The 22521-nt window shown below is 42.6% G+C and overlaps 1 protein-coding gene across 1 annotated transcript; it reads right to left on the bottom strand.

The window, feature by feature from the left end:
• Window positions 1–15892: 15892 nt before the first annotated feature.
• On the bottom strand, window positions 15893–21296 carry LOC126438164 (uncharacterized). The gene is made up of 2 exons (XM_050090540.1): window positions 21213–21296; window positions 15893–16417 (listed from the first exon to the last, which is right to left on the bottom strand). The coding sequence occupies exons 1-2, from the start codon at window positions 21294–21296 to the stop codon at window positions 15893–15895; spliced, it is 609 nt and encodes a 202-aa protein (XP_049946497.1).
• Window positions 21297–22521: the final 1225 nt, after the last annotated feature.

The following is a 22521-nucleotide window of genomic DNA, read 5'->3' as shown; positions in this document are numbered from 1 at the left end:
TCATTCTGAGTCCATCCTGTTGATGATGGTGTTGGGGAGGGGCCAGTCGGTATTCACCAATCCATTTGCCTTTACGCCGATTCTGACAAGGCTCATATGATGATGATGATGATGATGATGATGATGATGATGATGGAGGAGGATGCTGCAGTGTTACCAGGTCAGACTGATGGGAACAGCCAGGCTGCGGTGATGGTTCTCAATGCTGTTGTTGCTGCTGCTGCTGCAGAACTGACCCAATAACTTGAGGGGTGGTGGCTCGTTGCTTGGCTCATGGACACCAGAGCGGTGGTGTTTTGGGCAGCGGTGGCTGCAGTTCCCTCGCGGCAACTAGCGGCATCCTTATAGGTGATGCGTGCCTTACGGGGCGCCGCTTTGGGGATGAAGAAGATTTAGCCACCATTGGTATGTGTGCCACACTGTGTTGTGGCTGTGAAGATGGGACTGCTGTAAAAGAAGAAATAAAAAAATAATAGTTAAGTACATTGCTTACCGCTGCTGGCACAGTGAAAGAAAGAATACTGACGATCTCAAGGTTATAAGCAGAGTGAGTGATTACATTTTTCACTCTTGCTGCAAGGCATTAACACTTCATCGGAAATCTCCACCACACCCTCAAAGAAGTCATCATCATCATCGTCGTCATCATTTAGCAGGGCCAGATTACATCCTCCTCTGGTTCAATGACCCTTTGTCTGTCCCATTCAGGCATATCACTGTCCTTGTCAGAATCGGCATCAGGCAATTGGTTTGTCTTGCTCACAACAACAAAAAGCAAGATGCATAAATTGAAAAAAAAGTATGAAATAAGAAGATTTTGAATCACTACTATACAAGAACAAATTACAAGGAAAATTATACTCATATGGCAATGCTAGCTGTGAACCCACCATGGATGGCTGGACGTTGAGAGTCTGCCAAGGTCCAGCCCCCTCCTGTCTCTCCTCACACTCCAAGATAAATTCCTGGAGCTGTACTATAACAAGGAGACGGAATTAATAAAGCAAATTTAACATACACACAAAAATTTACACTCAAAATACCACTTATTTACTCAGTTGGTAATCCTGTCTCTAGAACTCTACGCCTCTTGCCGCTACACTCTTCATCTTGGAGAATAAAACACACGCACACACAGAGGTGTGTGGTTGGTTGTGGATTTATATATAGACTGAGGTGACCAGTGAGAGAGCTTCATTTGGATGGGTAGATAATGAGAAGCTTTTATGGAATGTCACTATTTCCTGGAAGGGATTGATGTGACCATTGTCTCTCTTTCCAAATAACAAGAATGCTTTTATGATTAACAATGTTTTCAAAAGCATGCACAGGCATGATGAATGCTTTTAACAGTGAGAATGTTTACTGTCTCTGAGACATGTTGAAATCAGGACGTCACGATTTCCAGGAAGGGAACACGTGATGTGCCATTAGGACCATCAGTCAGAATGCAGTTGGTATTATTCCGAGCTATTTTCGTAACCAGGTCCTGTTAGAACAAGAATTTCCATGCAGGCAAGCTCAGACATCACGAAAGCTCTTACAACAATAGCGACTGTTAACTGTTTCTGTGACACTTTACGATTTACGTGCAGGGACTGATATGTAATGGATCAGCTGCCCTGTTAGAATTGCTAGGAAGAATGTATCCTATGTTATTCTGGGAAGCACTTCAAAAGGTTTCTATAGCACGTCAAGAGGGAGAGTTGGCTGTTATTTACAAAGACATTAGATGTCAGTATGACACAGACAATCTTTTAGCTGCGCCTGCACGGGTGAACTGCTAGAGAAACATCTCACAGTGATGCCTCAGTCACGGTGGCTGGGTAAACACGTATGTAGCTGGAGGTGTCTTGTATGTGGGACAGATGTCCCGTTAGGATCACTAGGAAGAATGCACCCTGTGCTATTGAGGGATATTTTCATAAACAGTTACAGAAAGCACTGCAACAGATTTCTATAGTGCATCCAGAGGGAGATTTGGCTGTTATTTACATAGACTCCTGATGTCAGTGTAACCCTGACAATCTTCTAGCTGCACCTGCGAATGTGAACTGCTATGCAAACATCTCTTGCTCGGCACTGGACCTGCAGTTATGCATCAGCCACAGTGGCCAGGTAAATATGTCTTTCGACAGGAATTTCGCAAGTGTCATTTATGAAAGGGATGCCAGAACCTAATGCTTGCAGGACCCGAATGGACACCAATTGGCCCATCAGCTGATGGTTACATCGTCACTTTGCAGGTCAGGCCATACTGGTGCACAAGCGCATTGGACCTCTGTAGGGAACAATTTACTGATATACTGCAGTCGAATTTCTTAACAATAGTTCGAAAGTGATTTCACGTGCAGTGAGTGGTTGCGCACTGCATTATTTTCAGCTGTTTAAGTGTTGTGAGCATGTGGGCTGAGTTCTATATACGCATTGACAATTTTATGTGTAGTGAATGTGTCTGTTGCATTATTTTGTGAACAGGTCTGTAGGCTGGGCAATGCATTATTTCAACTGTTTGTAATTACTGAGCATGTCTGCAGAGCGTTTTACATGCATTACTTTGACAATCTATGAGTTGTGTGTCTGTACATCAATATACTGCATTATTTCCATGATTTATATGTAGTTTGCAGCTCTGTATGCTGTGTATTGTGACCCCAAACACATCAGTGTAATAAATAAACTCCGTGAAATCCATCCCTAAATAAATTGTTCCAACTTCCCACTGAAAATAAATAAAGTACAGTCTTTCCTCTCCAGCAGCCCAGTGCAGGATGAGTCCTTTTCCCGGCAATTCCAAGGAAGAGGTGGTGGTCCAGTGACTTAGGTTAGTGGAGGTAGCCCAGGTGGCCTATTTTCCTGCCAAACTTTTCCAGCAATTTTCTTAGGTACAGCATTTTATGGGGGAGAAGGGGAAAAAGGTTAGGTTAACGGAGGTAGCTCAATTGACGTACTTTTCCCACAAAAATTTGAACTTCCCACCATGATGTCATTACAATGTTGCCATATCTATCGCCGCCATTTTGAATAAATTTGGTAACAATGCAGAGGGGGGTGACGCCGCCCTTGTTCCACTACTGGTGAAGTGGTAGCAAACTATTATTGCATTTGGGGGGGGGGGGAGAGGGGGGGGGGAGGTGGCTAAATTTCCCGTCACATAACCACATTTAAACTTTTAAGACACTTTTGGTGTTGTTGCTCTAGTAAGGCCTCTGCTAATTTCCAACCTCAACTTTCCTCAGCTGGAACTTGTTCTTCATCTCTCATCAAAGGGACATTAAACACCAATATTTCTTCCTGTAGTAGCGGTGTGTTTACAGCTGTCATGCTTAAGTGTTGTACACTTTTCTTTCATATTAGTGTAGCATCCCACATATGTTCAAAAGTAATATGCGGGACTGTTATATTTGTAGTTTCAGTAGCTAAATAGCACACTACAGGTGCAGACGTCATGGTATCGACTCTTGGGCAGTACTAAGAACGTTTTTCAGTGACTTTGTTGTAACGGCAACTGGAACAGTCACAGGGTTGAAGTGACGGAAACACAGTGGGACCCGCTGAGCAGCCCGCGAATAACAACACAACGGGAGAGAACAGACACGACCAATGAAGGACCTCACGACAACAACAAGAATGGATAACAGAGTCAAGAAAACCAAAAAAGACAACCACGTCCACTCGTAAAGAAAACACAGAAGTAAAAACGCTGTCTAATGCGAGGCGATATATCCTGAGACGTATGCAAGGTTAGACTGGCAGGCTGAGCTTATTTTTTTTTTTTTTTCTTTATTGTCATTTTACACCTTATACAAGGTGGGCTGGCAGCGAAACAGTACGCCGCTCTTCAGCCACAGGCAGTACAAGAGAAAACAATGGAGACACAGAATGAACATAATGTTGTTGTTGTTGTGGTCTTCAGTCCTGAGACTGGTTTGATGCAGCTCTCCATGCTACTCTATCCTGTGCAAGCTTCTTCATCTCTCGGTACTTACTGCAACCTACTTCCTTCTGAATCTGCTTAGTGTATTCATCTCTTGGTCTCCCTCTACGATTTTTACCCTCCACGCTGCCCTCCAATGCTAAATTTGTGATCCCTTGATGCCTCAGAACATGTCCTACCAATTGGTCCCTTCTCTTCTCCCCAATTATATGCAATGCCTCCTCGTTAGTTATGTGATCTACCCATCTAATCTTCAGCATTCTTCTGTAGCACCACATTTCGAAAGCTTCTATTCTCTTCTTGTCCAAACTATTTATCGTCCATGTTTCACTTCCATACAAGGTCACACTCCATACAAATACTTTCAGAAACGACTTCCTGACACTTAAATCTATACTCGATGTTGACAAAATTTCTCTTCTTCAGAAACGCTTTCTTTGCCATTGCCAGTCTACATTTTATATCCTCTCTACTTTGACCATCATAAGTTATTTTGCTCCTCAAATAGCAAAACTCCTTTACTACTTTAAGTGTCTCATTTCCTAATCTAATTCCCTCAGTATCACCCGACTTAAATCGACTACATTCCATTATCCTTGTTTTGCTTTTGTTGATGTTCATCTTATATCCTCCTTTCAAGACACTGTCCATTCCGTTCAACTGCTCTTCCAAGTCCTTTGCTGTCTCTGACAGAATTACAATGTCATCTGCGAACCTCAAAGTTTTTAATTCTTCTCCATGGATTTTAATACCAACTCCGAATTTTTCTTTTTTTTTTTTTCCTTTACTGCTTCCTCAATATACAGATTGAATAACATCAGGGATTGGCTACAACCCTGTCTCACTCCCTTCCCGACCACTGCTTCCCTTTCGTGTCCCTGGACTCTTATAACTGCCATCTGGTTTCTGTACAAATTGTAAATAGCCTTTCGCTCCATGTATTTTACCCCTGCCACCTTCAGAATTTGAAAGAGAGTATTCCAGTCAACTTTGTTAAAAGCTTTCTCTAAATCTACAAATGCTGGAAACATAGGTTTGCCTTTCCTTAATCTTTCTTCTAAGATAAGTGGTAAGGTCAGTAATGCCTCACATGTTCCAATATTTCTACGGAATGCGAACTGATCTTCCTCAAGGTCGGCTTCTACCAGTTTTTCCATTTGTCTGTAAAGAATACACGTTAGTATTTTGCAGCTGTGACTTATTAAACTGATAGTTCAGTAATTTTCACATCTGTCAACACCTGCTTTCTTTGGGATTGGAATTATTATATTCTTCTTGAAGTCTGAGGGTATTTCGCCTGTCTCATACATCTTGCTCACCAGATGGTAGAGTTTTGTCAGGACTGGCTCTCCCAAGGCCGTCAGTAGTTCTAATGGAATGTTGTCTACTCCCGGGGCCTTGTTTCGACTCAGGTCTTTCAGTGCTCTGTCAAACTCTTCACGCAGTATTGTATCTCCCATTTTGTCTTCATCTACATTCTCTTCCATTTCCAGAATATTGTCCTCAAGTACGTCGCCCTTGTATAGACCCTCTACATACTCCTTCCACCTTTCTGCTTTCCCTTCTTTGCTTAGAACTGGGTTTCCACCTGAGCTAATGATATTCATACAAGTGGATCTCTTTTCTTCAAAGGTCTCTTTAATTTTCCTGTAGGCAGTATCTATCTTACCCCTAGTGAGATAAGCCTCTACATCCTTACATTTGTCCTCTAGCCATCCATCCCTGCTTAGCCATTTTGCACTTCCTGTCGATCTCATTTTTGAGACGTTTGTATTCCTTTTTGCCTGCTTCATTTACTGCATTTTTATATTTTCTCCTTTCATCAATTAAATTCAGTATTTCTTCTGTTATCCAAGGATTTCTACTAGCCCTCATTTTTTTATCTACTTGATCCTCTGCTGCCTTCACTACTTCATCCCTCAGAGCCACCCATTCTTCTTCTACTGTATTTCTTTCCACCATTTGTGACAATTGTTCCCCTATGTTCTCCCTGAAACTCTGTACAACCTCTGGTTTAATCAGTCTGTCCAAGTCCCATCTCCTTAAATTCCCACCTTTCTGCAGTTTCTTCAGTTTTAATCTACAGTTCATAACCAATAGATTGTGGTCAGAGCCCACATCTGCCCCTGGAAATGTCTTACAATTTAATACCTGGTTCCTAAATCTCTGTCTTACCATTATATAATCTATCTGATACCTTCTAGTATTTCCAGGATTCTTCCATGTGTGCAACCTTCTTTTATGATTCTTGAACCATGTGTTAGCTATGATTAAGTTATGCTCTGTGCAAAATTCTACCAGACGGCTTCCTCTTTCATTTCTTAGCCCCAATCCATATTCACCTACTATGTTTCCTTCTCTCCCTTTTCCTACTACCAAATTCCAGTCGCCCATGACTATTAAATTTTCGTCTCCCTTCACTACCTGAATAATTTCTTTTTTCTCATCATACATTTCATCAATTTCTTCATCATCTGCAGAGCTAGTTGGCATATAAACTTGTACTAGTGTAGTAGGTGTGGGCTTCATGTCTATCTTGGCCACAATAATTCGTTCACTATGCTGTTTGTAGTAGTTTACCCGCACTCCTATTTTTTTATTCATTATTAAACCTACTCCTGCATTACCCTATTTGATTTTGTATTTATAACCCTGTATTCACCTGACCAAAAATCTTGTTCCTCCTGCCACCGAAATTCACTAATTCCCACTATATCTAACTTTAACCTATCCATTTCCCTTTTAAATTTTCTAGCCTACCTGCCCGATTAAGGGAACTGACATTCCACGCTCCGATCCATAGAATGCCAGTTTTCTTTCTCCTGATAACGACGTCCTCCAGAGTAGTCCCCGCCCGGAGATCCGAATGGGGGACTATTTTACCTCCGGAATATTTTACCCAAGAGGACGCCTTCATCATTTAACCATACAGTAAAGCTGCATGCCCTCGGGAAAAATTACGGCTGTAGTTTCTTCGTGCTTTCAGCCGTTCACAGTACAGCACAGCAAGGCCATTTTGGTTAGTGTTACAAGGCCAGATCAGTCAATCATCCAGACTGTTGCCCCTGCAACTACTGAAAAGGCTGCTGCCCCTCTTCAGGAACCACGCGTTTGTCTGGCCTCTCAACAGGTGCCCCTCCATTGTGGTTGCACCTACGGTACAGCTATCTGTATCGCTGAGGCACGCAAGCCTCCCCACCAACGGCGACGTCCATGGTTCACATAACGTAACGGTGGACAAATAACAGTAGATGCAGTAACGAAAAAACACGAAGCCGTTCACACGCAAAGAAAAACAAAGAAACTGTTAGCACTGTACACAAACACTGATGATTAAGACAACACACGTGAACGATGGAGCGTGGGTGGCGAAAAACACTGAAGCACAAACACGACAGTACACACACACACAACTGATGGAGATGACCTTCAAGCACGCTAATGTTGACGTGACATCTGCGAGTTCGGGGACCTGCCAAAAGGCGACGAAGGGAGGGGAGGGGGAGAGTGGAGATGCCAGTGGCAGAGGAGATGGGGGGGAGGAAAGAAGGTATGGGGGGTAGGGGAAGCCTGGGGGAGGAAGGGAGGAGGGAGAGAAGAGAGAGAGGGTGCCCTAAGGAAAAAAACACAGGAAGTGGAAGGGGAGGATCAAAGTTGATAGGAGGGGTAGATGGAGGGGATGAAGGCATCATCAGGGAGGGGGAGCTGGTGGAAGCCACCTAGGGAGAGGGTAAGGAGACTGGAGAGATGGAGAGCAGGTGGGATGTGGGAATACAGGCGCGGCAGCGGAGGGGGTGGGAGAGGATGGGAGAGAAAAGCGGGTGAGGGGGATCAAGTTTATGGGAGGCGTAGAGGATCCGCATCCATTTGAGGAAAAGGAGGAGGTGTGGGAACAGAATAAAGTCGTACAGGATCTGGGTGGGGGAGGGGAGACGGATGTGATAGGTGAGGCAGAGAGCAGGACGTTCAAGCATTTGAAGGGATTTTTAAAAGGTAGGAAAGGTGGAGATCCAGGCAGGGTGGGCGTACATCTACATCTACATCTACGTTTATACTCTTCAAGCCACTCAACGGTGTGTGGCGGAGGGCACTTTACGTGCCACTGTCATTACCTCCCTTTCCTGTTCCAGTCACGTATGGTTTGCAGGAAGAACGACTGCCGGAAAGCCTCCGTGCGCACTCAAATATCTCTAATTTTACATTTGTGATCTCCTCGGGAGGTATAAGTAGGGGGGACCAATATATTCGATACCTCATCCAGAAATGCACCCTCTCGAAACCTGGACAGCAAGCTACACTGTGATGCAGAGCGCCTCTCTTGCAGAGTCTGCCGCTTCAGTTTGCTAATCATCTCCGTAACGCTATCAGGCTTAGAAAATAACCCTGTGACGAAACACGCCGCTCTTCTTTGGATCTTCTCTCTCTCTTCTGTCAACCTGACCTGGTACGGATCCCACACTGATGAGCAATACTCAAGTATAGGTCACACGAGTGTCTTGTAAGCCACCTCCTTTGTTGATGGACTACATTTTCTAAGGACTCTCCCAATGAATCTCAACCTGGCAGCCGCCTTACCAACAATTAATTTTATTTGATCATTCCACTTCAAATCGTTCCCCACGCATACTCCCAGATATTTTACAGAAGTAGCTGCTATCATACAATAAAGGATCTTTCTTTCTACTGCCACTCCCTCCACCAAGTGACTATCCGCTACAGATCTTCCTGCATTTCACTGCAATTTTCTAATGTTGCAACTTCTCTGTATATTACAGCATCATCCGCGAAAAGCCGCATGGGACTTCCAACACTATCTACTAGGTCATTTATATATATTGTGAAAAGCAATGGTCCCATAATACTCCCCGGTGGCACGCCAGATGTTACTTTAACGTCTGTAGACGTCTCTCCATTGAGAACAACATGTTGAGTTCTGTTTGCTGAAAACTCTTCAGTCCAGCCACACAGCTGGTCTGATATTCTGCAGGCTCTTACTTTGTTTAGCAGGCGACAGTGCGGAACTGTATCGAACGCCTTCCAGAAGTCAAGGAAAATGGCATCTACCTGGGAGTCTGGATCTGATATTTTCTGGGTCTCATGAACAAATAAAGCAAGTTGGATCTCACACGATTGCTGTTTCGGGAATCCATGTTGATTCCTACAGAGTAGATTCTGGGTTTCCAGAAATGACATGATAAGTGAGCAAAAAACATGTTCTAATATTCTACAACAGATCGATGTCAGAGATATAGGTCTATAGTTTTGCGCATCTGCTCGACGACCCTTCTTGAAGACTGGGACTACCTATGCTCTTTTCCAATCATTTGGAACCTTCAGTTTCTCTAGAGATTTGTGGTACACGGCTGTTAGAAGGGGGGCAAGTTCTTTTGCGCACTCGGTGTAGAATCGAATTGGTATCCCGTGAGGTCCAGTAGACTTTCCTCTGTTGAGTGATTTTAGTTGCTTTTCTGTTCCTTGGACACTTATTTCGATGTCAACCATTCTTTCGTTTGTATGAGGATTTAGAGAGGGAACTGAAGTGCGGTCTCTTCCTCTGTGAAACAGCTTTGGAAAAAGGTGTTTAGTATTTCAGCTATACGCGTGTCATCCTCTGTTTCAATGCCATCATCATCCCAGAGTGTCTGGATATGCTGTTTCGAGCCACTTACTGATTTAACGCAAGACCAGAACTTCCTAGGATTTTCTGTCAAGTCGGTACATAGAATTTTACTTTCAAATCCACTGAATGCTTCACTCATAGCCCTCCTTACACTAACTTTGACATCGTTTAGCTTCTGTTTGTCTGAGAGGTTTGGCTGCGTTAAACTTGCAGTGAAGCTCTCTTCGCTTTCGCAGTAGTTTCCTAACTTTGTTGTTGAACCACAATGGATTTTTCCCATCCCTCACAGTTTTACTCGGCACGTACCTGTCTAAAACGCATTTTATAATTGCCTTGACCTTTTTCCATAAACACTCAACATTGTCAGTGTCGGAAGAGAAATTTTCATTTTGATCTGTTAGGTAGTCTGAAATCTGCCTTCTATTACTCTTGCTAAACAGATAAACCTTCCTCCCTTTGTTTATATTCCTATTTACTTCCATATTCAGGAATGCTGCAATGGCCTTATGATCACTGATTCCCTGTTCTGCATTTACAGAGTCGAAAAGATCAGGTCTGTTTGTTATCAGTAAGTTCAAGATGTTATCTACATGAGTCGGTTCTCTGTTTAATTTCTCGAGGTAACTTTCGGATAGTGCACTCAGTATAATGTCACTTGATGATCTGTCCCTACCACCCGTCCTAAACATCTGAGTGTCCCAGTCTATATCTGGTAAATTGAAATCTCCACCTAAGACTATAACATGCTGAGAAAATTTATGTGAAATGTATTCCAGATTTTCTCTCAGTTGTTCTGCCACTAATGCTTGAGTCGGGAGGTCGGTAAAAGGAGCCGATTATTAACCTAGCTCAGTTATTGAGTGTAACCTCCACCCATAATAATTCACAGGAACTATCCACTTCTACTTCACTACAGGATAAACTACTACTAACAGCGACAAACACTCCACCACCAGTTGCATGCACCGTCTGTGCCTTTGTAAAAATTTCGGCAGAATTTATCTCTGGCTTCAGCCAGCTTTCTGTACCTATAACGATTTCAGCTTCAGTGCTTTCTATCAGCGCCTGAAGTTCTGGTATTTTACCAATGCAGCTTCGACAGTTTACAGTTGCAATACCGATTGCTGCTTGGTCCTTGCATGTCCTGACTTTGCCCCACACCCTTTGAGGCTGTTGTCCTTTCTGTACTTGCCCAAGGCCATCTAACCTAAAAAACCACCCAGTCCACGCTACACAACCCCTGCTACCTGTGTAGCCACCTGCTGTGTGCAGTGGACTCCTGACCTATCCAGCGGAACCTTAAATCCCACCACCCTATGGCGCAAGTCGAGGAATCTGCAGCCCACACGGTCGCAGAACCGTCTCAGCCTCTGATTCAGACCCTCCACTCGGCTCTGTACCAACGGTCCGCAGTCAGTCCTGTCGACGATGCTGCAGATGGTGAGCTCTGCTTTCATCCTGCTAGTGAGACTGGCAGTCTTCACCAAATCAGATAGCCACCAGAAGCCAGAGAGGATTTCCTCTGATCCGTAGTGACACACATCATTGGTGCTGACATGAGCGACCACTTGCAGATGGGTGCACCCTGTACCCTTCATGGCATCCGGAAGGACCCTTTCCACATCTGGAGTGACTCCCCCGGTATGCACACGCAGTGCACATTGGTTTCCTTCCCCTGTCTTGCTGCCATATCCCTAAGGGGCCCCATTACGTGCCTGACGTTGGAGCTCCCAACTACCAGTAAGCCCACCCTCTGCGACCGCCTGGATCTTGCAGACTGAGGGGCAACCTCTGGAACAGGACAAGCAGCCATGTCTGGCCGGAGATCAGTATCAGCCTGAGACAGAGCCTGAAACCGGTTCGTCAGACAAACTGGAGAGGCCTTCCGTTCAGCCCTCCGGAATGTCTTTTGCCCCCTGCCACACCTCGAGACGACCTCCCACTCGACCACGGGTGAGGGGTCAGTCTCAATGTGGGCAGTATCACGGGCAGCCACAGCCATAGTCCGATCGGGGGATGCGTGGGATGTGCTTGCTGTTCCTGACAAACCCCCATCCGGACCCCCACAGTGATGACCATTGGCAACAGCCTCAAGCTGTGTGCCCAAAGCCAACACAGCCTGAAGCTGGGAGCGAAGGGATGCCAACTCAGCCCACATATGAACACAGCAGTCACAGTACCTATCCATGCTAAATACTGTTGTGCAAAGAACGTCTGAACTAATTTACAGAGAGCACAAACAGTTCGACACAAAATTTAAACAGTTATTAAAATACAAGACTGCCTAGCAAATGCAGTAATGCTGCTACTTGCGCACTGCTGACACACTGCTTGGTGGCAGAAGGAGATTTTACACTATTCAGGAACTAAAATGCGATGCTACAACTCTCAAATACTATAATACGCCCGAAATTTATGAATTAAACAAAGCAAGTGCCCAAAAACTCGCAAAGAAATTAAGAATTAAACTATGTAATAAGTAAGTGAACTAAGAGTATATGACTTGCTGCTGGCAGCTGCTTATCCAATGGCGGCAGGGAACACACTGGCTGTGACCAACCGACACTGGCGTACCAGAGGATAGGGCAGATGAGGGACTTACATGTGTGGAGGATGGTGGAGGGGCACAGACCCCATGTGCGGCCAGAGAGGAGCTTGAGGAGACAGACTCGTGAGCGCGTCTTGGCTTGGATTGTCCAGAGATGGGGGGTCCAGGAGAGGCGATGGTCAAGGGTGATGCCAAGGTTCTTAAGGGTGGGGGTGAGGGTGATAGGATGGCCATAAATGTTGACATAGAAGTCGAGGAGACGGAAGAAAGGTGTGGTTTTGCCTACAGTGATCGCCTAGGTCTTAGAAGGATTGTCCTTCAGCAACCACTGGTTGCACCAAGCAGTGAACTGGTCAAGATGGGATTGGAGAAGGTGTTGGGAGCGTTGCAGGGTGGGGCGAGGGCAAGGAAGGCGGTGTCATCGGTGTATTGGAGAAGGTGGACGGGGGGTGTAGACAGTGGCATGTCTGCTGTATACAAAAGGTATAGAAGAGGGGAAAGGACGTAACCTTGGGGCACACCGGTCAAGGGGAAAAAGGTGTAAGAATCCGTGTTATGGATGGTGACGTAGGTAGGACATTGGGAAAGAAAGGACAGACGTAGTTGATAGGAAGGGTGAAGGTTTGGAGCTTGAAGAGGAGACCGGAATGACAAACCCAGTCATAGGTGCGTTCAAGTTCAAGGGAGAGGAAGATAGTGGAGTGACGGGAGTTGAGCTGTTCATAGAGGAGATGAGTGAGGTGAAGGAGAAGGTCATCGGTAGAGAAGTACGGCCGAAAGCCACACTGGGTAATGGGAAGGAGGCAGTGGTGGCGGAGATGCTGGTGGATGCGTCGGGTAAGGATGGATTCCAGGACCTTGCTGAAGACCGAGGTAAGGCTGATGGGACAGTAGGAGGAGACAGCGGATGGTGGTTTGTTGGGTTTAAGGAACATCAGGATATGGGAGGTTTTCCACAGGTTGGGGTGGTAGCCAGTGGACATGGCCACATTATAATGCCTGGCCAGGGTGGAGAGGAAGGAGGCAGGAGCTTCACGAAGGTGACGATAGGTGACACGATCGTGACCGGGAGCGGTGTTGCATTTCGCGCGGAGTGTAGTGATGATATCCTGAGTAGTGATGGGGGCATTGAGTTTGTTGTGTGCAATGTTGTCCAAGTACTGGAAACCAGGAGCGAGGGGAGGGACAGAGGTGTCAGTTCAATCGTGGACATCTGGGAAGAGGAAGTAATCAAACTGGGGATCGTCTGGGATGGTAAAGATATCAGAGAGGTAGGAGGCAAAGTGATTGGCCTTACTAAGGTTGTCAGGGAAGGGTTGGTTACCATGAAGGAGAGGGTAGTAGGGGGGGGGGGGAGTTAGATCCGGTAAGGCACTTTTAGCTCATTAAGATAATATATTGTTCATAAAATATGTTAAGGGATACACAACACAGTATATTAGTTTCTTTAGAACATTACACAACATGCCATCTACACTGTCTGATGGTTTTAGCTGTTTTACTATTCTTAGGATGAGACTAGAAGAGACCTAGGTGAAGGCACAGATGTGTGTATTAGCCAGTGGTTTACAGACATTTTTGAAAAAATTTCTGATGAACTAATATCATCGACATAAAAGTTTTCTGGGTTTGGTGCCGCGTCATAATGTAAAATTACTGCTGCTATTGAAAAGCCAATGATTCGGCACGATTGCAGCGGCCTTCTTCTGGGTCTAATGGTGCATTCTAGCTATGCAGTGTCCTTTATATTTTGTTGTTAGTGTTCACTGCGCATGCCATTACGTCATAATTTTAAAAGGTAGGTAGTTTATTGGTCACTTAAGGAAGAAGGAGAGGGAACTTTATTTTAATAGGTTCTTGCGGTGGAGGGAGAAAGTGACCTCTGTTGTCCATTGGCTCTTGTGTTATGTACCATGATTGGTGGCCACCATTGAGTGAGAAGTTGGCTGCTGTTTACCAACTGGTGGACGTCGGCCGCGCGGCGGCAGTTACTCGTCGGTAGTGCTCGTGCCTCGTGTTGACAGTGCGGTCTATTGGGCTGTGATTGCTGGCAGCCAGAATGGGGCAAGCCTGAGTCTATCCTCCCTGTTCATGTTGTTACGGTGTTTGAGTATTTCGATGGCCTCTCTGATATTGCGTTTCGTCATAATTGGCTGCTTGGCCAACACACACGCTTCGCTGAATTTTATTTCTTTTCCGCAGTCATGGTAGTGTTCTGCCACTGCGGATTTGTTGTGTTGCCCAAGATGAATATAACGCTCGTGCTTCCGAATACGCGTTGCTATTGGCCTGTCAGTCTCGCGGATGTGTGCCTCTCCACATTCGCATTCCACCTTGTAAACGCCTGCAGTGTGTAATGCATCCACCTTGTCCGTGGTGGAGCCAAGCACGTCCTGGATCCTACGACCACTATAGAAGACAGGCTGCACCCCAATGCGGCGAAGGTGTTTGCCTATTCAGTCAGTAACGTTTTTCACATATGGTAAGCGTACTGTTGGCTGCTGTTTGTCCATTTCCTGCTTATCTTTCTTGCTTGTGTTCGTCAGCAAGGCTGTGTTTATCGACTTGTGGCTGTAGCCATTGGCCAAAGACGTTGTGCGTAACCTTTTAAGCTCAGGTGTGATGTTTTGAGCATCACTAAGGCACTGCGCACGGATTGCCAAAGAGCGGATGACAGAGTTCTTCTGCACTGGGTGGTGGTAGATTTGGGCGTGCAGATACCTGTCAGTATGCGTAGGCTTACAATATACTCTGTGCCCTAGTGTGCCCTCCATTCTCCTGTACACTTCGATGTCTAGAAATGGGATAGCACCATTCTTTTCTACTTCCAGCGTGAACTGTATCTTCCCATGCATACTGTTCAGATATCGTGGAACTTGTGTAGCTCCGTTTCACCATGAGGCCATATAGCGAACATGTCGTCCACGTATCTAAACCATCAACGTGGTTGTAAAGGAGCTGAACCGAGGGCCGTTGCTTCAAAGGCTTCCATGAATATGTCGGCTGCCAGCGGAGATAGGGGAGACCCCATTGCTACGCCGTCTGTCTGCTCGTAGTATTTTCCTTGCCATTTGGAGTACGTTGAAGTCAGGCACAACTCAACCAGGTTGCATATGTCTGGCGGGACATGCTCCTGAAGGATGTGGATAGTTTCATCTACTGGCACGTTCGTAAATAGTGATTTCACGTCAAATCTGACCATGATGTCCGTAGGTAAAATTGTTTCTCCCTTTAGGCGTTCTATAAAGTGTGTCGAGTTCTTCACATAAAAGTCCGTCTTACCAACTAGACGTCTTAGTTTGCAGGCTAGGTACTTTGCCAAATTGTAAGTAGGCGAATTGATCCCATTCACAATTGGCCTCAAAGGACAACTTTCCTTGTGTATCCCTGGAACACCGTAAATTCTAGGAGAGACTGGTACTCTGGGAATAAGACCCTTGGCTGTGTCAGCGTCAATTCTCGAGTCCTTAATCGCGGCCTGCGTCTTTCAAATTATCTTTGCCGTAGGGTCCGCCCTTAGTTCTTTGTAGATGGGATCATTTAATAATTCTTTCATCTTGTATTCATACTGCAAGGTGTCTAAGATGACAGTAGCATTGCCTTTGTCTGCTGTTAATATCACAATTTCGTCATTGTTCTTCAGCTCCCTGATAGCTGCTCTTTCCTCTCTGTTAAGGTTGTGTTTCTGTGGCTTGGCACGTAGTAGAACTCGAACGGTTTCCTGTCTAATTTTCTCGGCTTCAATCGCAGATGTGTGCCGGAGTGCTGTTTCCACGGATTTGATAATTTATTCCGTGGGAATCCGCTCAGGTGTGACGGCAAAGTTTAGTCCTTTAGCTAGTGCTTCTGGAGCTGCGGTGCTGGTGGGATGAGGAGAAAGGTTCACCACTGTTCGAGATGTATCCAGTCGAGGCGTAGTGTTCCGTGTCGTCTCTGCTAGCTGCTCAAATTTCTTCTTCTGGCGAATGGCGGCAGTTTCACTGGCTGCATATGCTTGCAGGAGAGTAATTCTGTCGACGTTATTCCAGTCGGTGGGCGATAACGTAGATGATAGCAGAAGATGTATTTGCAGCAACTGTTTGTTGTTGAAGTCAAGTTCTCTCCGCACCTGCTGAATACGCTCCTTCGGAAGAGATTTACTGGGTCGCCTGTAGATGCTTCTTGCTTTGTGAGTGTCGATGTTAAATTTGAACTGAAGAAATTTATGTACAATGTCCTGATCCCGACACCTCTTCAAGTAGATAAGATTGTTGAGAAGTTTCCCTTTCTTCTTCCTGAGTGTTTCCAGTTTGCGGATGTTGCTGTGTGTTTCCTGCCCATACAGGTTGCTAATATAATTTTGTAGGCTTCCGCGGCCAGAGTCAGTCGACATAAAAGTTTTCTGGGTTTGGTACCGCGTCATAATGTAAAACTACTGCTGCTATAGAAAAGCCAACGTTTCGGCCACGATTGCAGCAGCCTTCTTCTGGGTCTAATGGTGCGTTCTAGCTATGCAGTGTCCTTTATATTTTGTTGTTAGTGTTCACTGAGCATTCCATTATGTCATAATTTTGAAAGGTAGTTAGTTTATTGGTCACTTAAGGAAGAAGGAGAGGGAACTTTATTTTAATAGGTTATTGCGATGGAGGGAGAAAGTGACCTCTGTTGTCCATTGGCTCCTGTGTTATGTACCATGATTGGTGGCCATCGTTGAATGAGAAGTTGGCTACTGTTTACCAACTGGTAGACGTCGGCTGACTCTGGCCGCGGAAGCCTACGAAATTATAAACTAATATCGTGTTTCATAATAGAATTTCCTTCTTTCTCAACTGATTTAATAAAATCATTGAATTTTTGGGGGGACATTAATTTTCTTGTTTCTTTCATTTTTAGCAATACCATTTATTAGTTTCCACACAGCATAGCACTTATTGGTGGAATTCTCAATACTGCTGGAATTGTGTGCGTTTTTGGCTTCCACAATGGCATTTTTATACTCATTCCTATATTTAAGATAGACTGATCTGGTATGGCCATTCTTCAGACTTTTATATACATTTGCAACAGCATAACTTGGTTTTTCAAATTTGTTATTTGTTCACTATACCATGGATTTTATTTAGTTGTGCCCTTGATTTGAAGCCTTTGTCAATTATTTTGCATTTATTTAAGAGAATGCTGTCATTAAATTGTGTCAAAAATGCTGTAAAGAACTTTTCAAATGTTAACTTTGTTGATAAATCATTATATAAGCTATAATGTGTATCACTGTAACACTGGCCAAGCCAGTCTCTGTCTGCAAGGGACTCACAAAACCCGACAATTTTATAATTTGTGACAGGTCTGGTAATTACAGCTTTTGGGATATGCCTTGCAATATTACTCTTATCAGCAGAAAATTTAGTTTTACAATTTAAGGATACAGAATCATGGGCCAAGAATAGAAATACTGTCACATCACATGAGTCTTCTGTAGTTTCAAAACTGACAAAAATGTTGTCAAGTCATGCTTCTCTTGTGGGTTCATTATTGATAAGGTATAAATTGCATTGTCTTATAAGATTTTTCAGCTCAGTGGCACTACATTTGTGTGTTGTTACATCAAAATCTGTATTCAGATCTCCACCTATTACAACATCACAATGCAACTATTTTGGCTTTCTAAATACATGCAACAACATGTCCAGTTTTTCTAGAAATACGCTGGTGGTACCCTTAGGTGACTGGTTAAAATAGATTGCTATACGACCTCTTCTATGCAATTTTCTACAGTAACTATTTGCTGTATTATAGTTATCAAGTTTCACAACTGTAAGTTCACCAACAGTAGCCCAATGTTCACTCAAACAAAAAAATCAAATTTATTATCCAGGCCAAAAGTAGGCTACTCCCAAAAAATTCTTTATCTTTTATTCCTTGAATGTTTAGGTAGCAAATTTTAATCTCAAAATTGTTATTCCCTTCAGACTGAACCTCTTTGGTGAGAAACTACAGTATCTGTTGCACTACTTATCTACTGAGCCTCTTCATCTTGCTGCGTTCCACTAAAAAATTGTTTAGACAGAGAGGGGGCACTGTTTTCTGCTTACCCATAACAGCTGACACATTTTCTTCAACTGCATTTCTGTTCCCTTCTCCTGATGGTAGTGTTACTGGAGAAACTTTTTTTATGGCTTGTGTAAGGAAGGGTAAACTGGCTGGGAAAAAAGCAGGAAAGTTAAAGGGGGGAAGCATTGCCATGAGTGATAAAATACCAGTGGTTATAGGATTCATAAAAGACCGTTTTTAGGATAGGGAGGACAGAAAGAAACCAAGTTTTAAGAGAGGTTAGGATTGAGAAAAACCTTCAGTTTCAGAAAGAAACCAAAAGACATAATTCTAGCTTATTACATCAGCATAAACAGCTATTGGTTAAGAATTTTCAACAATCAGCAGAAATTTCAACTCAGTCAATGTGAAATGTCAGCTATCTTTATTGCATCAAAATATTTGAGGACTGAGAAATAAAATTAATAAATTAATTCTCTGCATAAATGAATTAGAGTCCTCAAACGCAGCTGACATAATCTGCCCCTCTGAACATCATGTGACCACTAGTATAGAACTTTTAAGTGTTACAGGATTTAGGTTAGCATCTGACTTTTGTAGAGGAGAAATGGAGAAAGGAGGAGTTGCCACATTCATCAGGAACTGTCATAAATTTAAGAACATATACATTCATAAATTTTGCCTAGAACAGCATATGGAAACATGTGCAAGAGAAGTAGAATTTTGCTCAAAAATCCTTCATAATATTACGTGTATATCAAGCCCCTGCAGCTAACTTTACTCTGTTCATAAACCACCTTGACGCTGTACTGACCCATTTAAGAACCAAAAACAAAGAAATAGTGGTTGCTGGTGGCTTCAATGTAGATTTCCTTAAAACCTCTTCCAATAAGAACTTATTTGAGTTAGTAACACTATCATTCAACTTCATTCCCGCTGTAAAGTTCCCCACTAGGGTAGCCAATTACTCACAAACAGCCATTGATAACATCTTTATAGAAAAGTCCAATGAACAAAATTATATTAAAAACCAATAGTCAATGGCCTCTCAGACCATGACATGCAGTTCCTTCTGCTAAATGTTAATACTGCACAGGATATAAAATCTGTTAAATCTGAGCTCAAGATGGTAATCAATAAGCCAAAAATTGATTACTTTAGAACACTCCTCAGATACATTCACTGGAATGATGTTTACAGTGCTCATGGCATGAATGAAAAATATAACACTTTTGCTAATAAAGTGCTTACATTATTTGAACACTGTTTTCCCCTAAAACTAATCAAGGTTAGAGCAAAGGCTACAGAGAAGCCATTCATTACTCAAGGAATAGAGGTATCTTGTAAAACAGAAAGGAAACTGTATCTGTCAATCCAAAACAGTTCTGATGTTGATGCTATAGCACATTACAAGAACTACTGATAAATATTAAAGACTGTAATATGGACATCAAAGCAAATATATTACAAGGAAAAGATAGTCATATTAGATAACAAAATAAAGACAATATGGGATATAGCGAAGGAGGAGACTGGTAGAATCAGACATGAAGAGGGACAAATAGCATTAAGAGCAAATGATACGTTGGTGACAGATGTGTATAGTGTTGCAGAGCTTTTTAACAAACATTTTATATCTATTACTGAAAAGATGGGGTTGTCAGGTTCTGTAGATGCTGCTATGGAATACTTCAGACCAGACATTTCAAATAACTTACATAATATGAATTGGACCCTCACTACCCCAGCAGAAGTAATGTCCATCATAAAGTCTTTAAAATCAAAAACTTCTAGTGGGTGTGATGATATCAACAAAGTTAATCAAAGAATGTGATTTTGAGTTAAGTAACATATTAAGCTATCTGTGTAACCAATTGTTTATCAATGGAATATTTCCTAAATGGTTAAAATATGCTGAAGTTAAGCCTCTGTTTAAGAAGGGAGCTAAAGAAATATCATCTAATTTCCATTCAATTTCACTTTTGCCAGCATTCTCAAAAATTTTAGAAAAGCTAATGTACAATTGGCTAGATAACCATCTTACCACAATTAACATACTGTCAAGGTCACAATTTGGATTTCTAAAGGGATCTGATATTGAGAAGGCTATCCACCACTTACAGAGAAAATGTATTTAATTCATTAGACAAAAAATTACAGGCAAATGGTATATTTTGTGATCTGTCAGAGGCATTTGATTGTGTAAATCACAATATCCTTTCTAGCAAATCAGAATATTATGCTGTAACAGGAAATGCTGCAAATGGTTCAAATCTTATATATCTGGCAGGAAACAAAGGGTGTTATCAGCAAAGAGACATGTATTAAGATACCAGGCATCATCCAATTGGGAACTAATAACATGTGGTGTCCCACAAGGTTTCATCTTAGAGCCCTTACTTTTTCTTGTATATATCAATGACCTTTCATCAGTAACATTACCAGATGCCAAGTTTGTTATGTTTGCTGATGATACGAACATTGCAATAAATAGCAAATCAACTGTAGCCTTAGAAAAATCAGCTAATAACATATTTGTGGACATTAATCACTGGTTCCCAGCCAATTGCTTGTTACTAAACTTTGAAAAAAAAAACACATTACATGCAATTCAGAACTTGTAAAGGATATCCCACAAGTATATGCCTAACATACGATGACAAGCAGATAGAAGAAATGGACAGTGTTGAATTCTTGGGATTACAGCTTGGTAATAAATTCAAGTAGGAGGAGCACACCACAGAACTGCTGAAGCGTCTTAAGAAATCTCTATTTGCAATGCGAATTGTGTCAGACATAGGAGATATAAAATTGAAAAAACCGGCACACTATGCTTACTTTCATTCCATAATGTCATATGGGATTATTTTTGAGGTAATTCATCAAGCCAAGCTAAAGTTTTCCAGGCACAAAACCATGCAACAAGAGTTATATGTGGCTTGAACTCAAGAACATCATGCAGAAGCCTGTTTAAGGAACTAGGGATACTAACTACTGCTTCCCAATATATTTATTCCTTAATGAAATTTGTCATTAAAAATACATCACTTTTTCAAACCAACAGCTCAATTTTAATCTACAGTTGCTTCATTTTCTAATGCTGCTACTGATAATGCCACTGGTGACAGTGATGCATCACATGCAGGTGCTGGTGCTGATGCCATGTTGAGTGGAGGAACTGATTTCAGTCTTACAAGACATTTATTGTAATAATGTTAATAATTTAGTAAAAAGCACAATGTTATAGCAAATTTCTAATTCATTAACGAAGTTACTTTAAATGATATCTTTCATCTCTATGGGGGATCTGTGATGGAACATGCTATTCATTAGAAAAACATGTTTCGCCTCTTTGCCACAACAAGATGAAAAACATTCATGTAAAAACATTGTTTAAGTATCTAGAAAATCTCCACTGTGAGCACCAAGAAACTACAAGAAGGTGATCATACAAAAACAGTGAAGGTAAAAGCTCGTGAACAACATAAAGATGACAGATCATTAGTGAAGTTGTTGATTCAGTTACAACACATACCAGAGCCTTTTAACATTACAGTGGTGCACAGGCACATTTAGAACATGGGAAAATCACAGTAGCTTTTGAGCTTCTGCTCTTACACACATACACACACACACACACACACACACACACACACACACACCTATCAAATTTGACAGAGTTCATCATTTATACAAAAGGTGCGGATACTGAAGAAACTGTGGCAGTTATTGGTGGAACTTGTTCAGCTGTTGCTGGCATGAGAAGAAATCTCACAAAAAATCAATTTCTGAATCTTCTGGGCAGGATACACATTTGGAGATAATTACTGCATTCCACTGTGACTGTGACACCCACAAGTGCAAAGCCCGTAAACAAGGTGCTTTTTTTTTATATAGGAAAATGTTGACAAGTGTAAAATGAAGATATTCTGTTGGTAGTTATTGCTTTATACATCAACAAAGAATATTATTGAATCATGAGAAAGGTGGAGATCAATACTCAAGAATGAGTTGAAAAGTATATAGATGATGCAGATTTGGAAGTAGGTGTTCAGTTCAGGAAGAAAGAGCAGAGGCTATCCTTCTCAAAGACCCAGATTATCAACAAAGTCCATCTTAAAGAGATGAGAGATTTAAAGTGCTTCCTGGTTAGGAAGGATTTCTCTAGGAGTCCCATAAAGATACTGGAATAATTAAACAAAGCAGGGGTACACTGATATAATTCCTTGTCTTGAACAGTATGTATTTGAACTGATATGTTAGAGAATGGTGTTTATGGCATATTCAGTATGACAGGAGTTTTAAAAAATGAATGGAATTGTGATATCAAGAGAGGTTGGTGCCATTCATGAACACCATGTGTTCCTTAACCCTCAAGCAGTGGTGTCA

Source organism: Schistocerca serialis, unplaced genomic scaffold, assembly GCF_023864345.2.
Source record: "Schistocerca serialis cubense isolate TAMUIC-IGC-003099 unplaced genomic scaffold, iqSchSeri2.2 HiC_scaffold_1261, whole genome shotgun sequence".
NCBI lineage: Eukaryota > Metazoa > Arthropoda > Insecta > Orthoptera > Acrididae > Schistocerca > Schistocerca serialis.
Note: the sequence above shows the minus strand (reverse complement) of the source record. Positions and strands in the feature narration are given on the sequence as shown.